This window comes from Ornithodoros turicata, chromosome 1 (assembly GCF_037126465.1).
Source record: "Ornithodoros turicata isolate Travis chromosome 1, ASM3712646v1, whole genome shotgun sequence".
NCBI classification, from domain to species: Eukaryota; Metazoa; Arthropoda; class Arachnida; order Ixodida; family Argasidae; genus Ornithodoros; species Ornithodoros turicata.
Genome location: NC_088201.1, coordinates 51643888 through 51664041, shown reverse-complemented (window position 1 = coordinate 51664041; position 20154 = coordinate 51643888). Strand labels below are relative to the sequence as shown.

General features: G+C 44.3%; 1 protein-coding gene across 5 annotated transcripts in view; it reads left to right on the top strand.

Annotated features, from left to right (window-relative positions):
* The first annotated feature begins 1927 nt into the window (after positions 1-1927).
* The window catches only part of LOC135378248 (post-GPI attachment to proteins factor 6-like), a 39487-nt gene continuing 21260 nt past the window's right edge, over positions 1928-20154 (top strand). For 2 of the 5 annotated variants that reach the window (XM_064611219.1, XM_064611218.1), the window contains exons 1-12: positions 1928-2043; positions 4083-4266; positions 4896-5106; positions 5870-5994; positions 6129-6436; positions 9224-9396; positions 11908-12087; positions 12666-12889; positions 14580-14734; positions 14794-14972; positions 15535-15795; positions 17607-17820. In XM_064611219.1, the coding sequence (XP_064467289.1) occupies positions 1959-2043; positions 4083-4266; positions 4896-5106; positions 5870-5994; positions 6129-6436; positions 9224-9396; positions 11908-12087; positions 12666-12889; positions 14580-14734; positions 14794-14972; positions 15535-15795; positions 17607-17820 (2299 nt within the window). In that variant the 5' untranslated portion in view covers positions 1928-1958. Of the gene's footprint in view, positions 2044-2641; positions 2763-4082; positions 4267-4895; positions 5107-5869; positions 5995-6128; positions 6437-9223; positions 9397-11907; positions 12088-12665; positions 12890-14579; positions 14735-14793; positions 14973-15534; positions 15796-17606; positions 17821-18117; positions 18269-20154 lie in introns of those variants that run through there. The other 3 variants (XM_064611220.1, XM_064611222.1, XM_064611221.1) reach the window with 3 other exon arrangements.

Below are 20154 nucleotides of genomic sequence, written 5' to 3'. Positions count from 1 at the left end.
GCCTCGAATAGACGGCCACTTTCTTGGGAGTTATCGTACAGCCCGATTGCATTTGCTATTGTAGTTTTCCCCTTTCTGTATGTCTCAAATGCTGGTTTTTCTTCCATTCTCTTTCTCCAAGCCTCCGTCTCCACTTCCTCAATTCGTTCCCGTATTTCTTTGTCTGATAATTTTGGTGATGAGCGTTCTATTAGCATGACTGGTATGTTGTATTTTTCTTCCAATTTCCGAGTTCTCAGATTCCACCTAGTCGGCATTCCCAATAGAATTGAAATCTTGTATATTATTCTTGGCCATCTGTGTTCTTCCATCTATTAACCAGCTTTCATATGTTATTTTGCTATGCTTCTCTGGCTTCGAAAGTGGAGATTCCTAGGTCACCCATTACTATTTCGTTCGGTACGGATCTGTGGCCGTCTCTCAGAAATTCTCTTGTGTTTGTGTATATGCAGACTGCTCCATTTTCCTCCTTTGGTCCTTTTCATCCCAGTCTACATTACTACATCTACAAATCTACATTACAGGAGCCATGTTGCCAGACGGACGGCACCTTGAGCCATTGTCGGATCTAGGGGGGGGGGGGGGGGCATCAGCGGCATCAGCGGCATCAGTTTATGCATTGAATTTCCCTCCTCCGCTACGTGCTTCAACAAAGAACCCCCCCAAACCCAGGTTCTGGATCCGCCCCTGGCTTGAGCACACTGGTTGCGTTAAGTAGGCGCCTCTCTTTTGGCACACTCAAATCGAGAGTATGAGACACCCGGGGCGGCCACTAAACAGCGAAAGGAAACTTTGGAGCGTTTCACTGCTCGCTTCGTGATGCCGCTCCCTGTTGTCTGCTCGTGCAGTGCACAGACGGAGGACACGTTGTCTCAGTTTGAACCATAGTAACGTTGGAAGAGACGACTACGGTTGCGAAGACTTCTCCTTCTAACAGCAAATGAAGTGGAAAAGATGGGAATTTGTAACAGACGTCATAGGGGCTGTTTACTGTGAAGACTGCTGTATGGCGTGAAGATGTCTGCATTAAAGCACCACATTTCCCGCGAATAACCACCGATATCCGTGTGGAAATTGCCCATTAATACAAAAGTATGATAACAGTTATAAAAAACCATGGTCGATCCATCGGTGTATCCGACGGAAATGAGTTAGCATTAAAACTTGAAAATCGTTTGGAAAGTCTCTCATTCCCTCTGCCCTCACCGCGCATGCGCACCGCACCGTGAGGACAGACGGACAGCTACCACCACACCGCGAATCTTGCGTAGCGAGGACTATAATGCCAACACATTAAAATATTAGTTTACTAAAATCGGAGCATAGGGTAACATATTCGAAGGTCGTCCTGCCGGCGCTCGACAAGAAGCACGCCTTGGAAAATTTCAAGCACCCGGGCGTTTGTCGTCTGCTTCAAAACTCCCATTTCAAAACGTGTGCGCGGGGAGCAACCAATGTGAGAACAAGAGATAAACTGATGTTCTGAGGCTGGAACAACACAGAAGGGACAGATACAAACAAAGCCTCAAATTGCCTAAGAAATCAACGATGAAAGATGAAAGTCACTGAAAAGGTTAGAAAACCTTTTCAGTGACTTTCATCTTTCATCAATGTGAGAAACCTGCTGTCACATAAATTCGGCAATATTTTGAAGATACGAGATCTTGTCCAAGTAGCACTTGAAATTAGCCGCAGAATTTGGAGCGCGCGAAGAAACCCCCGAGACACAGGACCCCAGGACAGAAAAAAGGGGGACGACATAATACAGTCGGAAGACAGTCCCGGAAATCCCGTGTCTTGGGGGTCGTGCTTGGGGGTTTTATAGGGGGTTTCACTTAGTAGAATGTTTCAGGTTTCACCAGCTAGCCTGCGCCCTCATCCTTAGTCATGTGACTTCCTGTTGCTTCGTTCGTGCAACCAGGCGGTGCTGGCAGCGATTTGTTGTTGCGGCAAGGTCGATGGCGTGTGTACGATGGATTACCCACAGTTTCTCGGGTAGTACCGCTATTTTAGTGATTATAGCAAGTCTCAGCGTTCTTGGAGGTAAGACAGTCTCCGTCACGCTTACTCAGTGCAGACCAATGCTTGTGTTAAACCCTCGTAGCCGCATTGGAGTTGTTGTTCTGTGAGACATGTCGAGGCATTGGTCGAAGCTCGAAGCTAGCGGTTGTCGTCTGCTTTTTGTGCCTTGCGAGAGCGTAGTGACTTCCCGTCTATTCATTAAGTAGAATGCAGGCGCTTTAAATTTCACATGAACGATATCCCACTTAGAGTTTCTACTGTGATTTAAAGTGGAATCGTTGGTTGATGTTTGGATAATGTGTTGTCATTTGTCAGTTTCTGGCGCTTGCATCGCGACATTGTGTATTAGTCATGCTGCGGGTACATGTATAGGTGAACGTGATTAGCCCATTGCTAGATACAAATACCACAAGCACGTTCTCCTTGCTGCATTGCTGTTCGAAATACGTAAATATTTGATTGGAGGTATCGATCGATTGCACACTTCTGCAGTGTTGGCTCAGCATCATCATCAACACAATATGAAACAATACAACTTTCAAGAAGTACCTCTAAATTGCGCTGCACACGCGCATTAATATCGACAATACCATACCAACCATCAAGTTCGGCTTGTTTGAAATCATTACGTGCACGTGTGTTGCACAGCGTTCGTTGCGATCCACTAGGTGAACGCTGTAACAGGGTCAGGTCACTGACCGCTACTGACAGCAACATTGGATGTTAGAGTGCGGTGTGAGGTTGCTGTCACTATTGAACTTGCTTTCCATTATACAATCATAAATAAGCGAAGATGAACATGTTTGTTTTACTGCAACCATTGTCCAATGTGGACTGTCTAGTTTTGTGCATTATTCTGCCGTGTGGAAGGGGACTAGAAAAAGTTGAGCACTACAGTCACTTTCACAATGAGGGGTCCCTTAATAAGTGCCTAACAATTACGGGGGGGGGGGGGGGTCATTTGCAATTTTTGCAAGTGACCCCCACACTACTATGCTACGAAATGTTGGTGGGGGATGTGCAGCTAAGGACCTTCGGTGTTAGGAGTCCGAGTCAAAACACGTGAGGAAAAATTGAGATAGAGGAAAATGGGCTAAACTAGGGGGCACAAAAACAGAAGCACAGTGTATTATATCGAATGGTGATCTTGATGGATTGTTATGTCAACATCGTATGACGATCTGTGAGTAAGTTCCACCGTAATGTGATGCTGAATGACTAGAAAAGTGATGAATCAACAGCTGGGCTGCTTGGTATAGATCCATTCCATCAGGAAGGCGATAGCAAAAACACAGGAGAAGAGAGTAGTCCTGTGTTTTTGCAGTCTCCTTCTTGATGCACTAGAGAAGTGGCACCCTATGATTCCAATGCAAGTCTTTCTACTATGTCATTGTCCAGTCAATCTCCTTTGCTGTGACCACATGATGTTGGTTCAAACTTGGGTAAAGTGAGGCATGCAGTCGGCTACAGGTGACCTCCGCCTGTATCCCTTGTTCACAGGATATGTGCACATGCCTTCTACTGTGTTTTCATCCTTCGTCACATTGTGATGTGCATGTGTGTTATACGTGGAAAATGGAAAACTGTGGGTGGGGCTAAACAGTTAACATGACACACCGGTCGCGGCGAGTGGCTACCCAGTACATCATTTTAGTTTTCCTCTACATTGAAAACTACACAGTGCAGTGTGATGAATTATCTGGCACAATAAATGTCCACAACACATAAACCAACACAACACACATTTGCGATATACATGGAGAAGGTACAAGTCAGGACAAAAGTTAGATTGTAAATATAGAAACTGAGAGAATACGTAGTGTTTCTCGCATACAGTAATCATGCGTCCCTACGACCAGCCGACAGTAGAAGTAATGATTATTGTATAGAAAATAATTTTATACAAGGTACACATTTGTTTTTGTCATTTGCACATTTCATGGATTATCTTCTGGCTCTAGCAACGCAAGTGACACAAGGCAGAGAACCACCCGCTGGCTGTGCAAGCAGAGAGCGACTATCGTATTGCTCTTCACTATACCGCTTAAATTTTGTTTCAGGCGAGCATGAAACCACATCTTCCTGGGTTACACTTGAGAAGTCTATGCCACGGCTCGTTAGCAAGTACACTCACTTCGGCAAAGTGGTGGTGTTCCATTTCAACGTCCCTGATGAGGTTTTGGAGGCCAGCTTTCACTTTAAGGCCAACATCAGCAAGCGTTGCTCAGTTAAAGACTTGCATTTGTGAGTACAGATAATATGCTTAGCATTTTGGGGGCTTGTACGCAGTATGCGCAAACACGCAGTCACATACAGGCTCTCGTCTGCAGTTTGAGCGCTAAGAACACGAGCATGTTCCAAGGATTGTCTGTGTTCGGACAACGCCACCTAGATGCAGAAGGCCTGCTTATTGCCTCCTCTCCCTCCTTCGCTACGTGGACATATATAGTCAGAATTTGTCTGCTACTGCAGTTCGCCGTTCTGCGAATTCAAGTACCCGCAAATGATTGCAGCTCACTTGGAACCTGCAGACCTGAATAGTTAGACAAAAAGTGCAACACGCTCTCCAGAAAATCAGTTTTGAAAAAGTTTGGGGCCACTCACAGACGATGATGGTTCGTCTTCACAGCCATGACCGGTGAAGACACGTTCGTGATTCGCTGCCGCCGTTGAAAGCACGATCCTGATTGGCTGACTATTAGTTGTTAAGTCACACCGACGAGTAAGCAGGCTTTCTCTATCTATAGGTGGTGTTGGTTCTGGCCATGCTCATCCTGTTTGTAGGTTGTATGCGTGTTACCAGTTGTTTATGCGCTCATTGCGTGTAACCAGGTAAAAATTATACTCATTCTCCCAATGTCTGAGTTCCTTAGGTACATGCAACACGGGAGCTTCCCAGTCGTGAACCCGTTCAATGCATCTTTTCCGGAGCATTACGTAACAGGGCTGGGCTCAGGAACGTTGCGGTACATAACCGTGCGCACCGATGAACAACCTCGCTACATCAACGTCACCTCGCCTGTGCCTGGCGGTTGGTTTGCAGTCTCATTCTTCATAGATAGCGATGAACGAATTCTGCAAAAGGTGCGTAAGTCTGTATCGATAGACAATGTTGACATAGAACACATGTTTTTTGGTGGTGAGTTCTGGCACAGCGTGTGCCCCTTCGGTTACACTGTGACTTCCTCACCCAGACAACGCGATAGTCACGGCACAGCAGCCGTGGGGGACTAATACATATTTGGCAGGTCTTACATCGGGTTTCCTCCCTTTAGTACCACAGACTCTCTCCAAAGATTTGCCTGTGAGTGACTCGTAAGTGACAGCAGTTTAGAAATAAAAAAACTTACGAGATGGGAGTGGAGTGCGTTGCCTTCTCACATTTTCAATTGTAATTCACTGCCACCGTTTCTGTGTGACGAACGACAGTTGCACCTTTTAGCTATTCATGGAATGTCGGTTTTTGCTTGCATGTCCATGTATAAGACTCCTCATTTCCTGACTCCTTATTGGGGGGGGGGGATTATTTATTTGGACGGGAAAGGTCAGCTAAAAAGGACGGCTTACTATTCCTTGTTAAATAATTCTGTAGTGGGTAGTCAAGTTCCCGGGGTCCTTTATTGGGGTTTATACCTTGTTTGTACTAGTAACTAGTTTCCATTCCTGCAAATGGAATCATGTAATGCCTGCAGTAATTTGTAAATAAATAAATAAGCAAAACCCTTTAATGTCTCATTTATCACCCTGTTCGCCTTCTCTAATGGCTATGCTTGTAGTGGAGGGCATACTCTTAATTAAAACAGGCTGGAGACTGCTATTTTTGTCAATATAACCCTCTGCTTTACAGAACCTCCACACCCCTTGCAAGGCGATGATATCTGGCATGTTCAATGCACGCTTGGCCAATAATGTGAGAGTTTTGCTGTTGGATCAAAGCTCGACACATAGTATCAGGAGGGTAACATACTTCAGGTAAATACGAATATTTTAATCCTAATCACAGTTTATATATTTATAATATTAGTTACTTTATCGCGAATCTACATGTTCTTTCCGAATTTTACAAGTGCCTTGTTTGTTGATTTGCAAGTGTCATCGTATTACAGATTCATGTCACCAAAACATGCCTGGAATGTAAACTTCTCTGTGACACACTGTTCCGCTACGGACGATGCAGAGGGAGAGCTTTGCCCTTTGATAATTCATGCCGCATCTGGCGTGCTGCCCGAAAAGTTTAACAAATCCGACATCAACCACAGTTTCGCCTTGGCGAACTCGTGCCTAGTCGACTGTTCAAACTCTTCTTCTGGTCATTGTACGGGGTCCGTGGTTCCAACCCCAAATGTTTGGAGCTACATTTCGATCAGTCCCAGGAGTCATGTCGTCAACTTCACTCTGACTACCAAATCTACAGGTGGGTTCCAGCGCATGCTTGCAGACAATATTATTCATATCGTAGTTTCAATTTGTAGTTGTAGTTACAGCTACGTAAGAAAAATGGACTACCCTTGCGTTTGCCAACCAAGGGCAAGGGAGGCTCCACCTCCTGGATGCGGGCCAATGGGAGGACGCGGAGGGCAGGCACTTTCCAAGCCTCTGCTCTCGTCTAGGAGATGGCGCAGCATTACCGTTGTTTCGCATGTCGCGAGGCTTCTGCCATGGCGCACCAGTCGAACCAACTGCTTCGCCGTCCGTTAACCAGCAGCTACCATAAATTTCGCCTGCCGCAAGGCTTCTCCCATGGAGCACCAACCTAACCAATGGCTTCGCCGTCCGTCAACATGGGAACGAGGCCAAACGGGCGTCACGCATACGCCGGTTAATGGACGGCAGAGCCGTTGGTTAGATTGGTGCACCACGGCACAAGCATTGTGACACGCGGAACAACGGTAACGCTGCGCCATTTCTTAGGCGAGAGCAGAAGCTTGGGAAGTACCTGCCCTCTGCGTCCTCCTATTGGCCCGCATCCATGGGGCGGAGCCTTCCTCGCTCTTGGTCAACAAACGCACGGATAGTCGAAAAGTGAAGGGAAAGGAAAGGACAGTAAAATAGTTGGTAGATAATTCACGGTGATAATTTGTGGCTTAACACCAAAAGACAACTGTGATCTTGAGCGACACCACAGTGGTCGGTCTGTGGATTACGTTTGCCAGCCTGATGGTTCCTTAGTGTGTGTCGAAATCTCAGCCCACGGAAACTGTATTTAACGTCCCACGGGGAAGATGGCATGTCTAAGTAACTTTTTCTGTGCAACCATGTTTCTGGCATCCTCAGCCAGGATCGAACCCGAAACCCTGGGATCAGTAGGCAGACACACTGTCAACTGACCTACCGAGGCCGGTAAATAGTCTGTACACTCAGATATGGTGGGATGCAGTTTGTGTGTTTTTGAGAAGTTAATTACTATGAAAGTAAATGTATAGCGTGTTGGTTGAACTGCACCATATTGAATGAAAGCATGGAGGAGACAAGGACAGACAGGGACAGCGTTGTCCGTCCTTGTCTCTCCTTTGTGCGTTTGTTCAATATGGTGATTAGCTGATTACTGTGTACCATTTCAGATTTATTTTTCATCTCTACAGGTACAGTTCTATTCCGCGCGTAAATGCAGTGTCTGCGACTTGCTCTGTAAAAGTGGTGTGAAGAAAATGGTCCATGTAACTACTGTTTGTGAATTGGGCAGAAATGCTATGTTTCAATTCCACATGAAATGCAGTGTTTCTATTAAATGCGGAACATTTTTTTAGCTGTATGTATGGGTGAATCCCTGCGTACTTTGTGTGTCCTGGATATCGACCTATCGATTGGTTGATTACTAATTAATTAAGTGAAGCATTAAATTTTTAATTGCCAAATCAATACATAAAGTAAATGAAGTAGTGGTAATTAAGGGTGAATAGTAGCTAACCAGTAATCAGACAGTTAATTGGTTAACAGCTAATTGGTAAAATGATGAACAATGAGATGATTAACTAATTAGTAATTAACTAATTTGTTACCTGGGTTAATTCAATTAATTATCTATACTAATTTTTAAATAACTACATAACAAAAAAAACCTTCATGATTAACTAGTTCATTAGCTAAATAGTAGTACATTAATTTGGTATTTATTAATTACAGTCAACCCTCGATTTACTAACACCCTTCGTTTCTCAAAAAATTGTTAATAAATCAAGGGATTCATAAATCGAGGTGCAAGGTGCACGGAAGAAAAATGGGCTGAAACACAACAGGTAATGCACTAGATTACGCTAATTTTAGAAAATATTGCATAATTGTGCTGCATTCGGCTGCATTTATCCTGTTCAGAAGAGACGATAGAAGTCTGGCACTTGACTTGTCCGCTAGGTCTTCGAATACCATATTGCACTGTGGATGTGAGTCAACGCTGGGCGAGCTGTCACACCTTCGGAACAGTACTGCAAGTTATCTTCACTAACTCTAAGATCAACCTCGCCATCATCACTTGACAACTGCACTAAAGCACCATCATCAAGCGGCTCACATATGTATTCACAGTCACCACAGGAAATGCACTCCTCTGTTCTCACTCTAATTCTTGTGGCTTGACCTTCATTCTTTGTAGATCTTTATTGACGCGTTCCAGTACCGTCCCGTGCATCAACCTCTGGACGGCTCTGTCGTCCCCTTTCATAAATCGAGGTTAGAAGACGTGTTTTTGCGGTTCGTACCATGAAAATCCGTTCACAGTTCGGATATCGAGGGTTCATAAACCGAGGGAGAAATACATGGGAAAAGTTTGGTTCCTTGTGACGCTGTTCATAAACCGAGGGAATTCACAGATCGAGGGTTCATAAAACGAAGGTTGACTGTATTTAGTTTCCTTATTATGTAGTTGCGCATAACCAGTTAGATCATTCATTGATTGTACCAGAACATGTGCGCAGTGGCCTCAAATACTACATATTGCATTTCAACGTTACTCTGTGCAGTGATTTCTGCCACAATTTTTTGGTTCCCATTTGTTGTAGTGCTGCAGGAAGCATCATAATGCCGAATGCTGAAAAAAAAGTTCTAATGTTGACGTAATGCTGTTTGTATGTCCAAGAAGATACTGAAGCACGGTTTTCAGTGTACAGTCCATGTTAGGAGAGACGGTGGTCAATGGAAGGAGTTTGGGTTCATTGCTATCTATTTCTCTTCATGTGGCTGAAGATGGGAATTGTGGACATTTCAGTGTGCAGCGATGACATTGAGAATGTCTCTCCAATGAGGGCGAAGCAGAAGCAAAAAGTTCACCTTCTCCAGCAAATGCTCTCCTCCACTGGGTCGGAAATACGCTCTGTTCTCAAGAACTATATTGCTCCTTCAACATCCAGGAATATGTGCTGGCCCACTTTTGCCCTTCAGGTGAGTCACTGCAATTGACACCAACAGAGAGGAAGTGTGATTTAAATTTAGTTTTTCTGTATCTTTTACCATTTAGACAAGTTGTGATAAAATAACACCTTCTGAACAGCATGATGTACATGTGTTCGAAGGAGCAGCAAGGAAATTAGAAATTTACATAGCATGTTGCTAACCTGTGCTGCCATTATGTGTTCTAATATCCGCTGTTACTAAGAAAGGTTTGCACTTTTTCTGTAGGATTTGAACATACGTAATGTGTGTTCCTCAGTGCTCTTCTTCCTGTGAGCATAATATCCATGTTTTTGTAGTAGAACACAATGCAGCTGCAGAGCAGAGTTGTACGTAGCTCGTTACAAGTAACTCGTTACTCAGTAACCAGTTACTTTTTTTGGTAACAAAGTAACAACCTAGTTACTTTTCTGAAAATTGTAACTGCTAATGTATTCAGTTACAAAAATCGGTAACTTGTTCGTTGAGTCCTAGGGTGACCGGCATGCTGAATGACGAAACACGTTCCGATCAAGTCATTGACTGTGAAAGCATTCCTGGAAAAAGACCCTGGATTTCCTTTGTGTGTGTGTTATCTCCCAGCTGCTGCCAATGGATATACTAGAGTGACTAAACTCGCGTAAACTCGGATTTTGAGATGGCATTATCATTCTTTGTTGATTCGTCGTGTTGTTATAAAGTGTGTTCACCTGACCTGGACGATGAGATCCCGGGTTTATTATATGCAGCTCGTGCGTGTCATTAGCCTAGCAGCGTATCCCGGGAAGAAACCTTAGTCCCTGTATTTTCTCTCCCACCTCCACATTTGTGGGCTCCATTGAGGACCACTCACTGGATTATTAGATGGCACAGATGATAATCACTTCAGTGTGGCTTGGGTTGGGGTTCAGGGTGAAGGCGGCAAAAGGGAACGGGAATGCAGTATTTTAGTGTCTTCTTTGCCTTCCCAAACCAAAATGACGCAGTACATCCCACACGTCGTATTCAAATTTGCAGGGGCGTGCTCGGGTAAGCGTCTTCAATATTTTTGTTGGCTGTAGCAGTTACCATATCAATCGGATACTTCGTGGAGTTAATGCTGTGTAGGGAGGAGTTAGCCCGAGAACTGTGGCTGATAGATGGTTTACAACGGGGGGAGGAAAAAAAGGAAAGAACCATGCAAAGAGCCATCTTATACAACGGCTTATAGATGTTGGTGCAGCGTTTATCACTTCACATAAACACAGAATTGCGCAGACGTCGTGTAACCTCCTAACAGTGGTGCAAAAATAAGGGAATAAAGGCAGCTGTGGATCTTGAATTTACAGGAAAAAAATGAAAGTCAGCCTCATTACTAATCAGGCGCATCCTCTTTCCAATACATGCATCAAACAAAGATGGCTGTATTTGATGCAGCCAATTTTCACAGCAGTTTCAAAGAGCCTCTACACAGCAATTTTCCAGTATATTGCCACAGAGGCTCTCTCGAGGAAACGAACCAAAAATAACCGATGCCCATTTCAAGTACCAACTATTCTTCAAAGCGAATACCATGTAAATTATCGGACCGAATAAAGCGCGTGTCAATTTTTATTTTGACATGGTTGTGGCTCTGTAATAGCATGGTAACGTAAGAGTAACTCGTTACTGGTGAGTAACGGGAACACGTTCCTTTTGCTGCTTTGGTAACTAGTCACGTATTTAGTTCCTTTTTTTTCGTGGTAACGAGTAACGGTATTTAGTTCCTTTTTTTCGGGAACGTGTACACGTCTGCTGCAGAGCAGTAGCATGTCTGTTTGAAGCTCTCTCCCCTCTTCCCTGCTTTCAATATTCCAGGCCGTCAGCTTGATATTCTGGCAGTTATTCTGTGATTATCTGTTTCCTTCACCAGAAATTAATTTTTGTGACTGTTCGACATCGGTTGTGATGTATTAAGGTAAGTAATCAGTTCCGTCAAGCATCGTACAGGTTAACTGAGCGAGGTATTCTTTATCTTCGCAAGCAGAGAAAGGAGGCTGCGATAGCACCATTTTTATATCACTTAGAGGTTTCGTATAATCGTGATGCCTCTGTAGTGGCTAGCATCACGCGTGATCAAGACAGTTGTCCAAAAGGAACAGCCATTCTACTACAGTCAAACTCCTTTATAGCTAACACCTTTTTAACGAAAATACCACTACAGCAAATTTTTTTTGCGGTCCCGCTGGAGCCTATAGGTCCAATAATGGACATCCTTTTTAACGAAAATACCTTTACTGCAAATTTTTTTTGCTGTACCCTGAGTTTCGTTGTAAAGGAGTTTGACTGTATTTACAACAAGAACCATTCTCGTACATGAATGCAGAGATGTCGGCAGATTGCAGAACCACAATGGTAGCAAAGGTTCATATTTTTTGCTATCAGCATCTATAACCGCAAAGAATACATGCATTGCGGTGTAGAATTTTCTTTTCCTTTTTTAAATCATGAAAATAATTTGCCGATTAAAAAGGTCAAAAGACACTAAGAACAACCGTTTTGCAGTATGTGGACAAGTGGATCGTATTTGAGTACGGCTATCAGTTCTTGGACACAGAGTTCTCGTCCAACTCCAGCATTAACGTCACTACGATGTCTCCGACGCTACTTACATTCAACGTAGTACAGGGAACAGGAACTGGTGGAACACTCTCTTTGAGACTGGTCATCGACCCACATCATGAGGTATGTAAGGGTGTGAGTTTTACCCTCCTGATACCTTTTCAGATCTCATGCTGTGGTGTATTTTTTCTTGAATAATTGTCATAATGCAGGCTAATTGGTGATGCATGATGAAATTTGACTGAACCCCAAGACTGCCATGGTAAGAGTTGGGCGCGGTATGAGCTGTCTTGGTATGGTTCTGGGAGGCATTTTGGGGGGTGGGGGGGTGTTGCAAGATTTTTGCGGTGCATTAGGGGGATGTGGTGGGTGCTGAGAAAATCCCTGTACTACATAGCTGTTAGGTAGACCACTAACCTCCTACCCTAGCTCTTACTCGCTCTCTAGAGCTCTACACTAGCTCTTACCCACATAAAACATTTGGAGGTCCCACATAGCCTGGACTGTATTTTGTTCGCCATTCATTCAGTTAACATGACGTCGACATCACATGTGTTGGTGGCAACAGAAATTATATATTTTTTTCTTTTGAGGACACTGCCAAATGTGTGTACTGTATGTATGTGTTCCCTGCTCTTTTACACTGAGTTCTGCATCTTGTGTATCATATTATGTCCTATAGATGAGCAAGGGTTTTCCAGGGACCGTCACTGGCAGAACTCACTGTGCGGGCAGCCCTCTCATATGGCACACGTCCAAAGCTTGACCCCGATACTGGGACATGGCTTACTAAAGGCGTAGTAGAAGTCAACACTAGCAGGGCTGAATTCAGATCTGGCCAACTTCATGTCCCTTTTCCTGAATCGGGACTATGGTACCTGGGCATTTTGCCTCTGTGCACGAGCCATCACAAGGATAATCGGAGGTAAGTCGTTAATGCAGTGTACCTAGATATGTTTCCTATAATTACATGAACTTAAACGTATAGGGTCATTCCTTGCCAAATGATCCAAACGTCCTGCTCGACCCCCTGCATTTCTGGACCAAAAAAATTATTGTGGATACCTTATGGCATGAATAGACATTTCCCAAAGTTTTGCTGGGGAATATTGAGCCCCTGTCATTTTACGGGGGGTCAAAGTTTTCAGTAAGCATGAAAACTAGGGGTGTGCGAATCCGAATATTTTAAGTCAAATCGAATATCGAATCGAATGGGGGAAAAAAATTCCGAATACCGAATCGAATATCGAATATTTGCGCAAAATTTAAAATATGTGACTTTCGCACTAAAAGTTTCCATTTTGTAGCCCATGGCTTTAGTGTAATTTTTCTGGCATTAACTGTCACAAGAGAGACATGCAATTCTTCTGTTTAAAGCCCCTACTCTAATTTTATATGAGTGCTTCCTGATTTTCAGGTGAGCCTACACTTACTGGAGTACTAGAGTGGTTATCTTCATTTCAAAATTTTATGTCAGGCAGTAGCATCTTATACGGATTAGGCTGTAATTGTTTCAGACAACCACAGGCCATTTGTGAAACAAACGAATTGGCATCCTGCCTCAGCTTTGCCATGAACACCCTTTAGTTTCTTTGCACTCGTCCTACGAAGTTGCACTACTGAAATTTTAGATGCAAAGGACATCTTTAAGACACCCTTCTTGTTCATGGGCTGTAGTCATTATTCGAGAGACAACTTTTTAAAGGGAACCTCACAGACATTAAACCAAAGTCCCTCGTCGGCACCGCTAAACTGCATGTGGGAGGGGCGCCGCCCCTTCCACAAACGATGTCTACAAAACTAACTTTGGATAACGTTATCTTAAACTAAACACTGTCCGTCCTGTGTTGGTCCTGCAGCAAGGGCAATTTCGTAAAGGAGGCTTCACCTCATGCACGGAAGCATCAGGTGAAGCCCACTTTCGGGATGTGTCGTTCATATTTGTGGAATAGTCGAATATTCGAAAAATCGAATATTGAATATTCGATTCGCGAATCGAATAGTTCGAGCGTTTGATATTCGATTCGATTCGAGAATTCGAATATTCGCACACCCCTAACGAAAACCATAGTATGTTTAGAATAATGCTACCATTGTAGGACGTGAGGACAAAGTTTTCTCTATGAACACAGTGTACAAGAAGCGTGGAGTTTACGAAGCAGTCTGTGCTAGAGTAATAACTGCTGGGTTTGTGAGTAGCAGCAGGCAGGCTAGCGTGTTCGGAGGTCACAGTACCCACACTTCAGGAATATATATAGTTTGCCGTTCGAGCTCCAACGCTACTTTCTGTTCTCTGTCCTGCGCACAATTTCTAACTTCCTCACAATGTATCATGCTTATGCTTTCGAAAGAGTAAATACTGTAAACGTATTTTTATTCGCAATGTATTAATTTGCGAATCGAGCAATATCTCATTTGTGAAGTTCTTCACGAGTGTTTTATTCCGCTATTCCCGGGCTCTTTCCTTCTGCGGGATAAACGTCAAGCTATGTTCACGACTGCAGTGTTTCGCGATTTTTTAGCGGTCGCAAAATTTGCCAAAAATTAATACGTTGCGAATAAAAATATGTTTATAGTACTTCTAGAGGTATGTGATCCCGTGGTCCGTTCCTCAGCGACCCCGAACATGTGGCCTGCGGTGTGGACCACGTCCCTTTGGAAGTGCACCTGAATGGGACACCTTGCCTCAACATGGAATGTGGCAAGTTTGGGACCTGCTTTCAGTATCAGAGCGACAGCTTCTTATACAGTTGCTGCATATGTCGTGCAGGTAACAACCGGATCTTCCGTCACCGGTGTAGTTCCTCGTATAAATATCGTCTCACGTAGGGTACCGCGGCTGGGGCTGCTCAGACGACAGAAAAGCGCTTGGCCACACGGATCTTCTGGTACGGCTGCTACTGCTGACACTGAGTAATCTAGTCATGATACCTGCCATGGTACTGGCGTACGTGCGGCACCACTACCTCGAATGTGTTGTCTACACAGCCGCAATGCTGGCTTCCACGGTGAGACATTTCGTGCACATATATATTTTTGTCATGCCATGTTTTTGGGCTGGCATGATATGAGGGGAATTCAGTAAGTTTGATGCTCTGTGTTTGAAGCCTGTGGCAACAATGTGTTGGCGTATCGATTGAAAGAACCACTCAGGGGCAGCAGGTGTCCAGAAATTCCGTCAGTGCTCCAAGTAGGAGGGCGCTTCATCACCGTGATCAACAGAGATCTCACTGATAGCATCCAACAGTTTCCCACACATTTGGCAGAAAGTCCAGGACTTCGCCTATGATTACGTTGAACGGATGTAGTGGAATTTTGCATGTGAATTCCATCAAATTGTTCTCAAAATTTTATTTACAACCCACATTCACGTAAACATAACTGAAATATCCAGTTCTGCCCGCTACCACTATTTCATCATTTTCTTATATGAACATTATTAAAATGATTGACAGATCTTTAGGATTTGACAATAAATTCGGTACTTTTCTGTAGTTTTGTGAAACAGATCTAGGTATTTAGTCCTGCCTCACGAGTTTTGTAATTTGATGTATGCTTGATTACTTACAGTTTTATCACATGTGCGATGCTGAGCTGTCACCCCTCTGTGTGGTGCCACTGGAAGTGTTGCAGTTCTGGGACTTCATGCTGGCAATCGCCGCCTTCTGGATCACGCTTTTAGCCATCGCGAAAGTGCCAGAGAAAGTGCGATCGGTGTCCGCCACACTGGGGGTGTTGGCAATTGCTGCAGTGGTTCAGTACGACCGGACGAGCCTCGCTGCATTTGCTTTACCTGTGACAGTCGGCATTTCTATCGTACTTATATCTTGGGTATGTCATTGTTATACTGGTCCTTGCTCAGAGCAAGTTTCAACTTGCCCTAGTCTCGGAACTGTTGGCAAAGTGGGGAACATGGTTATCAAAAACACGACTTCGTAGTTTCCAAACGACCCACAATATATATTGTGGATAGCATTAGAGCTGTTTTCCTGATTCATCTTTCTAACACCACACACCAGCAATACAAATTACTGCAGTCAAAATTAGTGCTCAACTTGTCGCCATGTTCTGTATAGCCATCACACCACATGCTTGCTGTCTACTTAGTGCTGTGGCTTAAATGGACGGTCGCATCCCGAAACCCATTGGTTGGAACTGATAGCACTGTGTTCAGCATCGGCCGACAATCTACTTGGCAAATTTTTTCGCCCGAAAAGTGCTTAGATACAGTAAATCTCGGTTGTAACGAATGCCTCACGAACGACCGTCAAAATTTGTATTCAGTCTATGGAAATTGCCCCCGCCTATTATGAACGAATTGCCGGGGAGCCTTCGGTTACTGCGACCGAAAGAGCTCCCTCGACCACTGGAGAAGGCGAGCGCGCGACGTCAGACGCCCGCGGATTTGTCAGGCGCCGCTTGCACGTGACCTCGCTTTGCAGCCAATGCGCTGTCACCATCAGCGCGCGCTGCACGTGCACCCGTTTGGCCGATGATTAAGGCTAATGGATGCAGGTGAAGCGGGAAACTTTGCGAAACTGCTTCAGAAAAGCTGGATTTGTTCATCAGGCACTGGCTACAGACGCCGATCGTGAAGTGGACTTTGGTGTGCGTGATACCGACACAGAACTTTGGGGCAGAGCAACGGCTGCGAATCTGACTGACGGCTCTCAGTCTTTCGAGGAGTTCGCGACAGCAGATGACGACGCACAGGCCGTCGCGGACTTCAGTGATTCGGACATCATTGCCGACGTGCGCCCGCCGCAAAACGAACTTTCCGATGACGATGATGATGACACAGTGTCTTCCCCTCCTTACATTTTAACTACAGCGGAGGCACTCAAGTACGTTGCTTCGCTCCACGATTTTGTGTACACGAAGGCGCTCGCCGCGGCCCACCTGGACCATCTTGATGACTTAGAAAACGCCGTGATCTCCACAACTGTGTATAAACAGGCGCCATTAACGATGTATTTTCAATGAGCGGCATACATGACTCATGTTTCTTACACTGCTGGCCTTTTAGATCAAATTTTTTGTCCATTCCATTTATAGCGAACTTCGGATATAATGAACGGGTTGCGCACGACCGTCGAGTTCGTTATAACCGAGATTGACTGTATTAAATAAACGAATTTTAAAGATCAGCGCCGCTTCCGCTGCTGCAGAAGCTCCGGCGGTATGACGTCACTCCCTGACCAGAGGAGTGACAGGGCGGAGCTCAGAGGAGAAAGGCGCCATCCAGACGCCCCGTGACTCTGTGAAACGCCTGGACAGCTGCGGCATTCCTTTTCTCAAGTTTGTGCCTTTGTTGGTTCTTAGGGAGTGACGTTTTCTCCTTTTTCCGGAGAGGGCATTCCAGCATACTCTCAAAATCTGGCGCCTGTTCCTGTTATGCATTCCATCGAATAAGAATCAAACTACGTCACTCTTTCACGTGGGATTCTCGATACCGTGGTCCATGAGGAATAAAATGACACTATGGTTTCAAAACCAACTAGAACGGATGCGACCATCCCTTTAACCAATTTTCAAGAGATACAGAAAAATATAATAGAATAGTGGGCCTAGAGGCCAAACTTGATAAAATCAGAGGAGTATTTGTGTAGCCATCAATATTTACGCTGAATTCATTTTTGCAGGCTCGACAGTGCTATGCACTGCGCACCTGTTACCCTCATCGATGTGTGTGGCTTCTTTCCATAACTCCTGGGTTCCTACTAACAGGCACTGGGGCAGCATTGTATGCCTTCTTCGAGACACGGTCAAACTATGCTTATGTGCATAGCGCCTGGCATGTCTTTGCAGGTCTTGCACTTCTCTGCGTTCTTTCTCTGCGTCAACCAGAATCATCAGGTACCGTTCCACTGATCTACGCACGTTTTCAAAAATTCCAATTTCGAACTGTTGCGTGCATGATGCCTCTTGCATACACATAATGGAATTAGTGCAAACCAGCAAACAAAGGCAGAATAATAGTATGTTTCTAGTAGCAGGCGTCCTGTCAGGAACACGATGAAGAGTGGCTGGCGATAGGTATCAAAGCGTAAAATTAATAAGCAAAGATATGTTTGTATGGGATGCCAGTAGAAATGCTGGCAGGATTCTGCTTGAAGCAAGGCTATAGTGTGAGATTTTTCTGTTGATGTGCAGGGCGACCTTTCTTATATCGATGAATAATGTCCTGGACATCCTGCAAGACATCCTGAAATTTCACACAGTGTCTTACCGCTGTATTCTCCCTCAGTCATGAGGGATCACCAGTCTGCTTCAATACGCTTGGCAGTGCTACCTGCACACGCAGCAAGCGTGTGCCCAATGCAGTGCCAAAGCTAATGAAACATCCCCTCGAAGTGCAGGGATCTCTCAGGGCAGAGCCAGACTTATTCTTGAACCTTTTTCATGTTTTACTCGGTTTAGCTCGATTAGCTCAATCGGGGCTGATAGCAAACATGCCAAATTTGGAGGGCTGTGCGAATAGTGACTTTTGGGTTTGAATCAAATACAAATCGAATAATAAAATCTTCTAATAGTAGCGAATCGAATAATGTTGAATACCGTGCTCAATACCACGGTGGGCATATTGTTGAATAGTAAGCAAAAGTCTGCATTGAAACCAGGTGCTCAGTTGTAGTTTGTGAGGAGACTGACTGCAAACTATGTCCTGGCTAGCTTTTCTACAACAGGAAATACAAACTTGCCAGCACTTGTAAGGGGAAAGCTTGCACACACCCTCTAAATGTTACCTTTAATTTGTGTTTCACATATTTCATTGATGAATACATTTGTGCTAGAAATGTCCTGAAAACTGTAATTCTGGATTGTATCTAGTACCCAGACATAATGTAGTCGACCGTGTGATGAAATCCCTTTTTCTATGGTGTCATAGCTGGTCCAGCGAAAGCTCAAAATAATTTAACTTAAACTTCCCTGCCAACATTTGGTAAAATATTTCTCGAAAGTGGCAAGTTTAAGCGACCCCTCAAATTGCACTTTTACAAAATGCCTGCAACCCGTCAGCACTGGCAGAAGTGTAAACGGACGCACGGAGACATGCCGCGAAGCCAACTTGCAGCATATATTCAAGGCCGCACGCGCAAAAGTGTAAAGTAAGCTTCACCTAACACTCAGAGGCATGAGGTGAAGCCACTCTGCAGGATATGTTTGAGTCGCAGATATGTAAAGTAGGCTTCGCCCAACGCTCAGAGGCATGAGTTGAAGCCAGATTGCGGACTTATACGAGTATTCGATAATATGTTATTCGGTTTGAATACGAATAGCGCGGTACCGTTATTCGGTACAAATATAGAATATTTCAAATATTCACACAGCCCTACAAGTTTGCCTTGAGCAGCCGAGAAATTTGCACGTATGTGTCTTTATTGGTGAGAATGCCATGTGGAAGAGTAAACAGTTGCGTCTTTCGACCTGTTGCTAGAGTCCTTCATGATGTGAGAGTTCGCTTCCCTTTCTGTTGACGCCTTGCTTTGTCATGGTACCCCCTCGTTTGTCCCTGGGTCATATCACTTCCTTGCATGGCTCTGCTATATGATTTAGCTAAATGAGTTTCCTTGTTTTGCACATCATTTCATACGTTTAATGTGTGTTGATGTTGTGCTATTGTGGTGTTCGTTGCTGCAATGCTTCTGAGCGTCTAGGAACCGAAAACGTAATTGAAGATACCTCAAATTAAGTTTTCCAAGCCAAATTTTAATGGCTTAGGCCTGCTTTAGTGATACCTTAGTATTGATTCTCATACAATTTAGATTTATAATTTAGAGAATAGTTCACAATGTCATTGGAAATAGACCTTGTTAGAGAGAGTACGTCTCTACAGATGTTTTGTAAGAAGTTTAGCCGAATGGAAGCGGAAGTGCCATCAGTGCAAAGATGCTACACAATGTCTTTAAGAGGCATCCTTTCAATGTCCTTTAGCCATGTGTACTGTCATTGTGGAAAATACAAGACAGGTGAAAAATTGACATGGCAAGCAGGATAGGCTTGTGTTTGAGAAGATGTTTGCTGATGCACTGAAGCCCATTGTGAAGAAATTCTTGGGTTTCAAATCTAGAATGCCGGCAATGCAGCACACTTCGTCATCTCACTTATTGGCTCTAATGTTTTGAATTTGCTATAATGGTCAGTTCGAAATCAATCTAGCGATCAACTGTGCAAACATACCCTGCATGC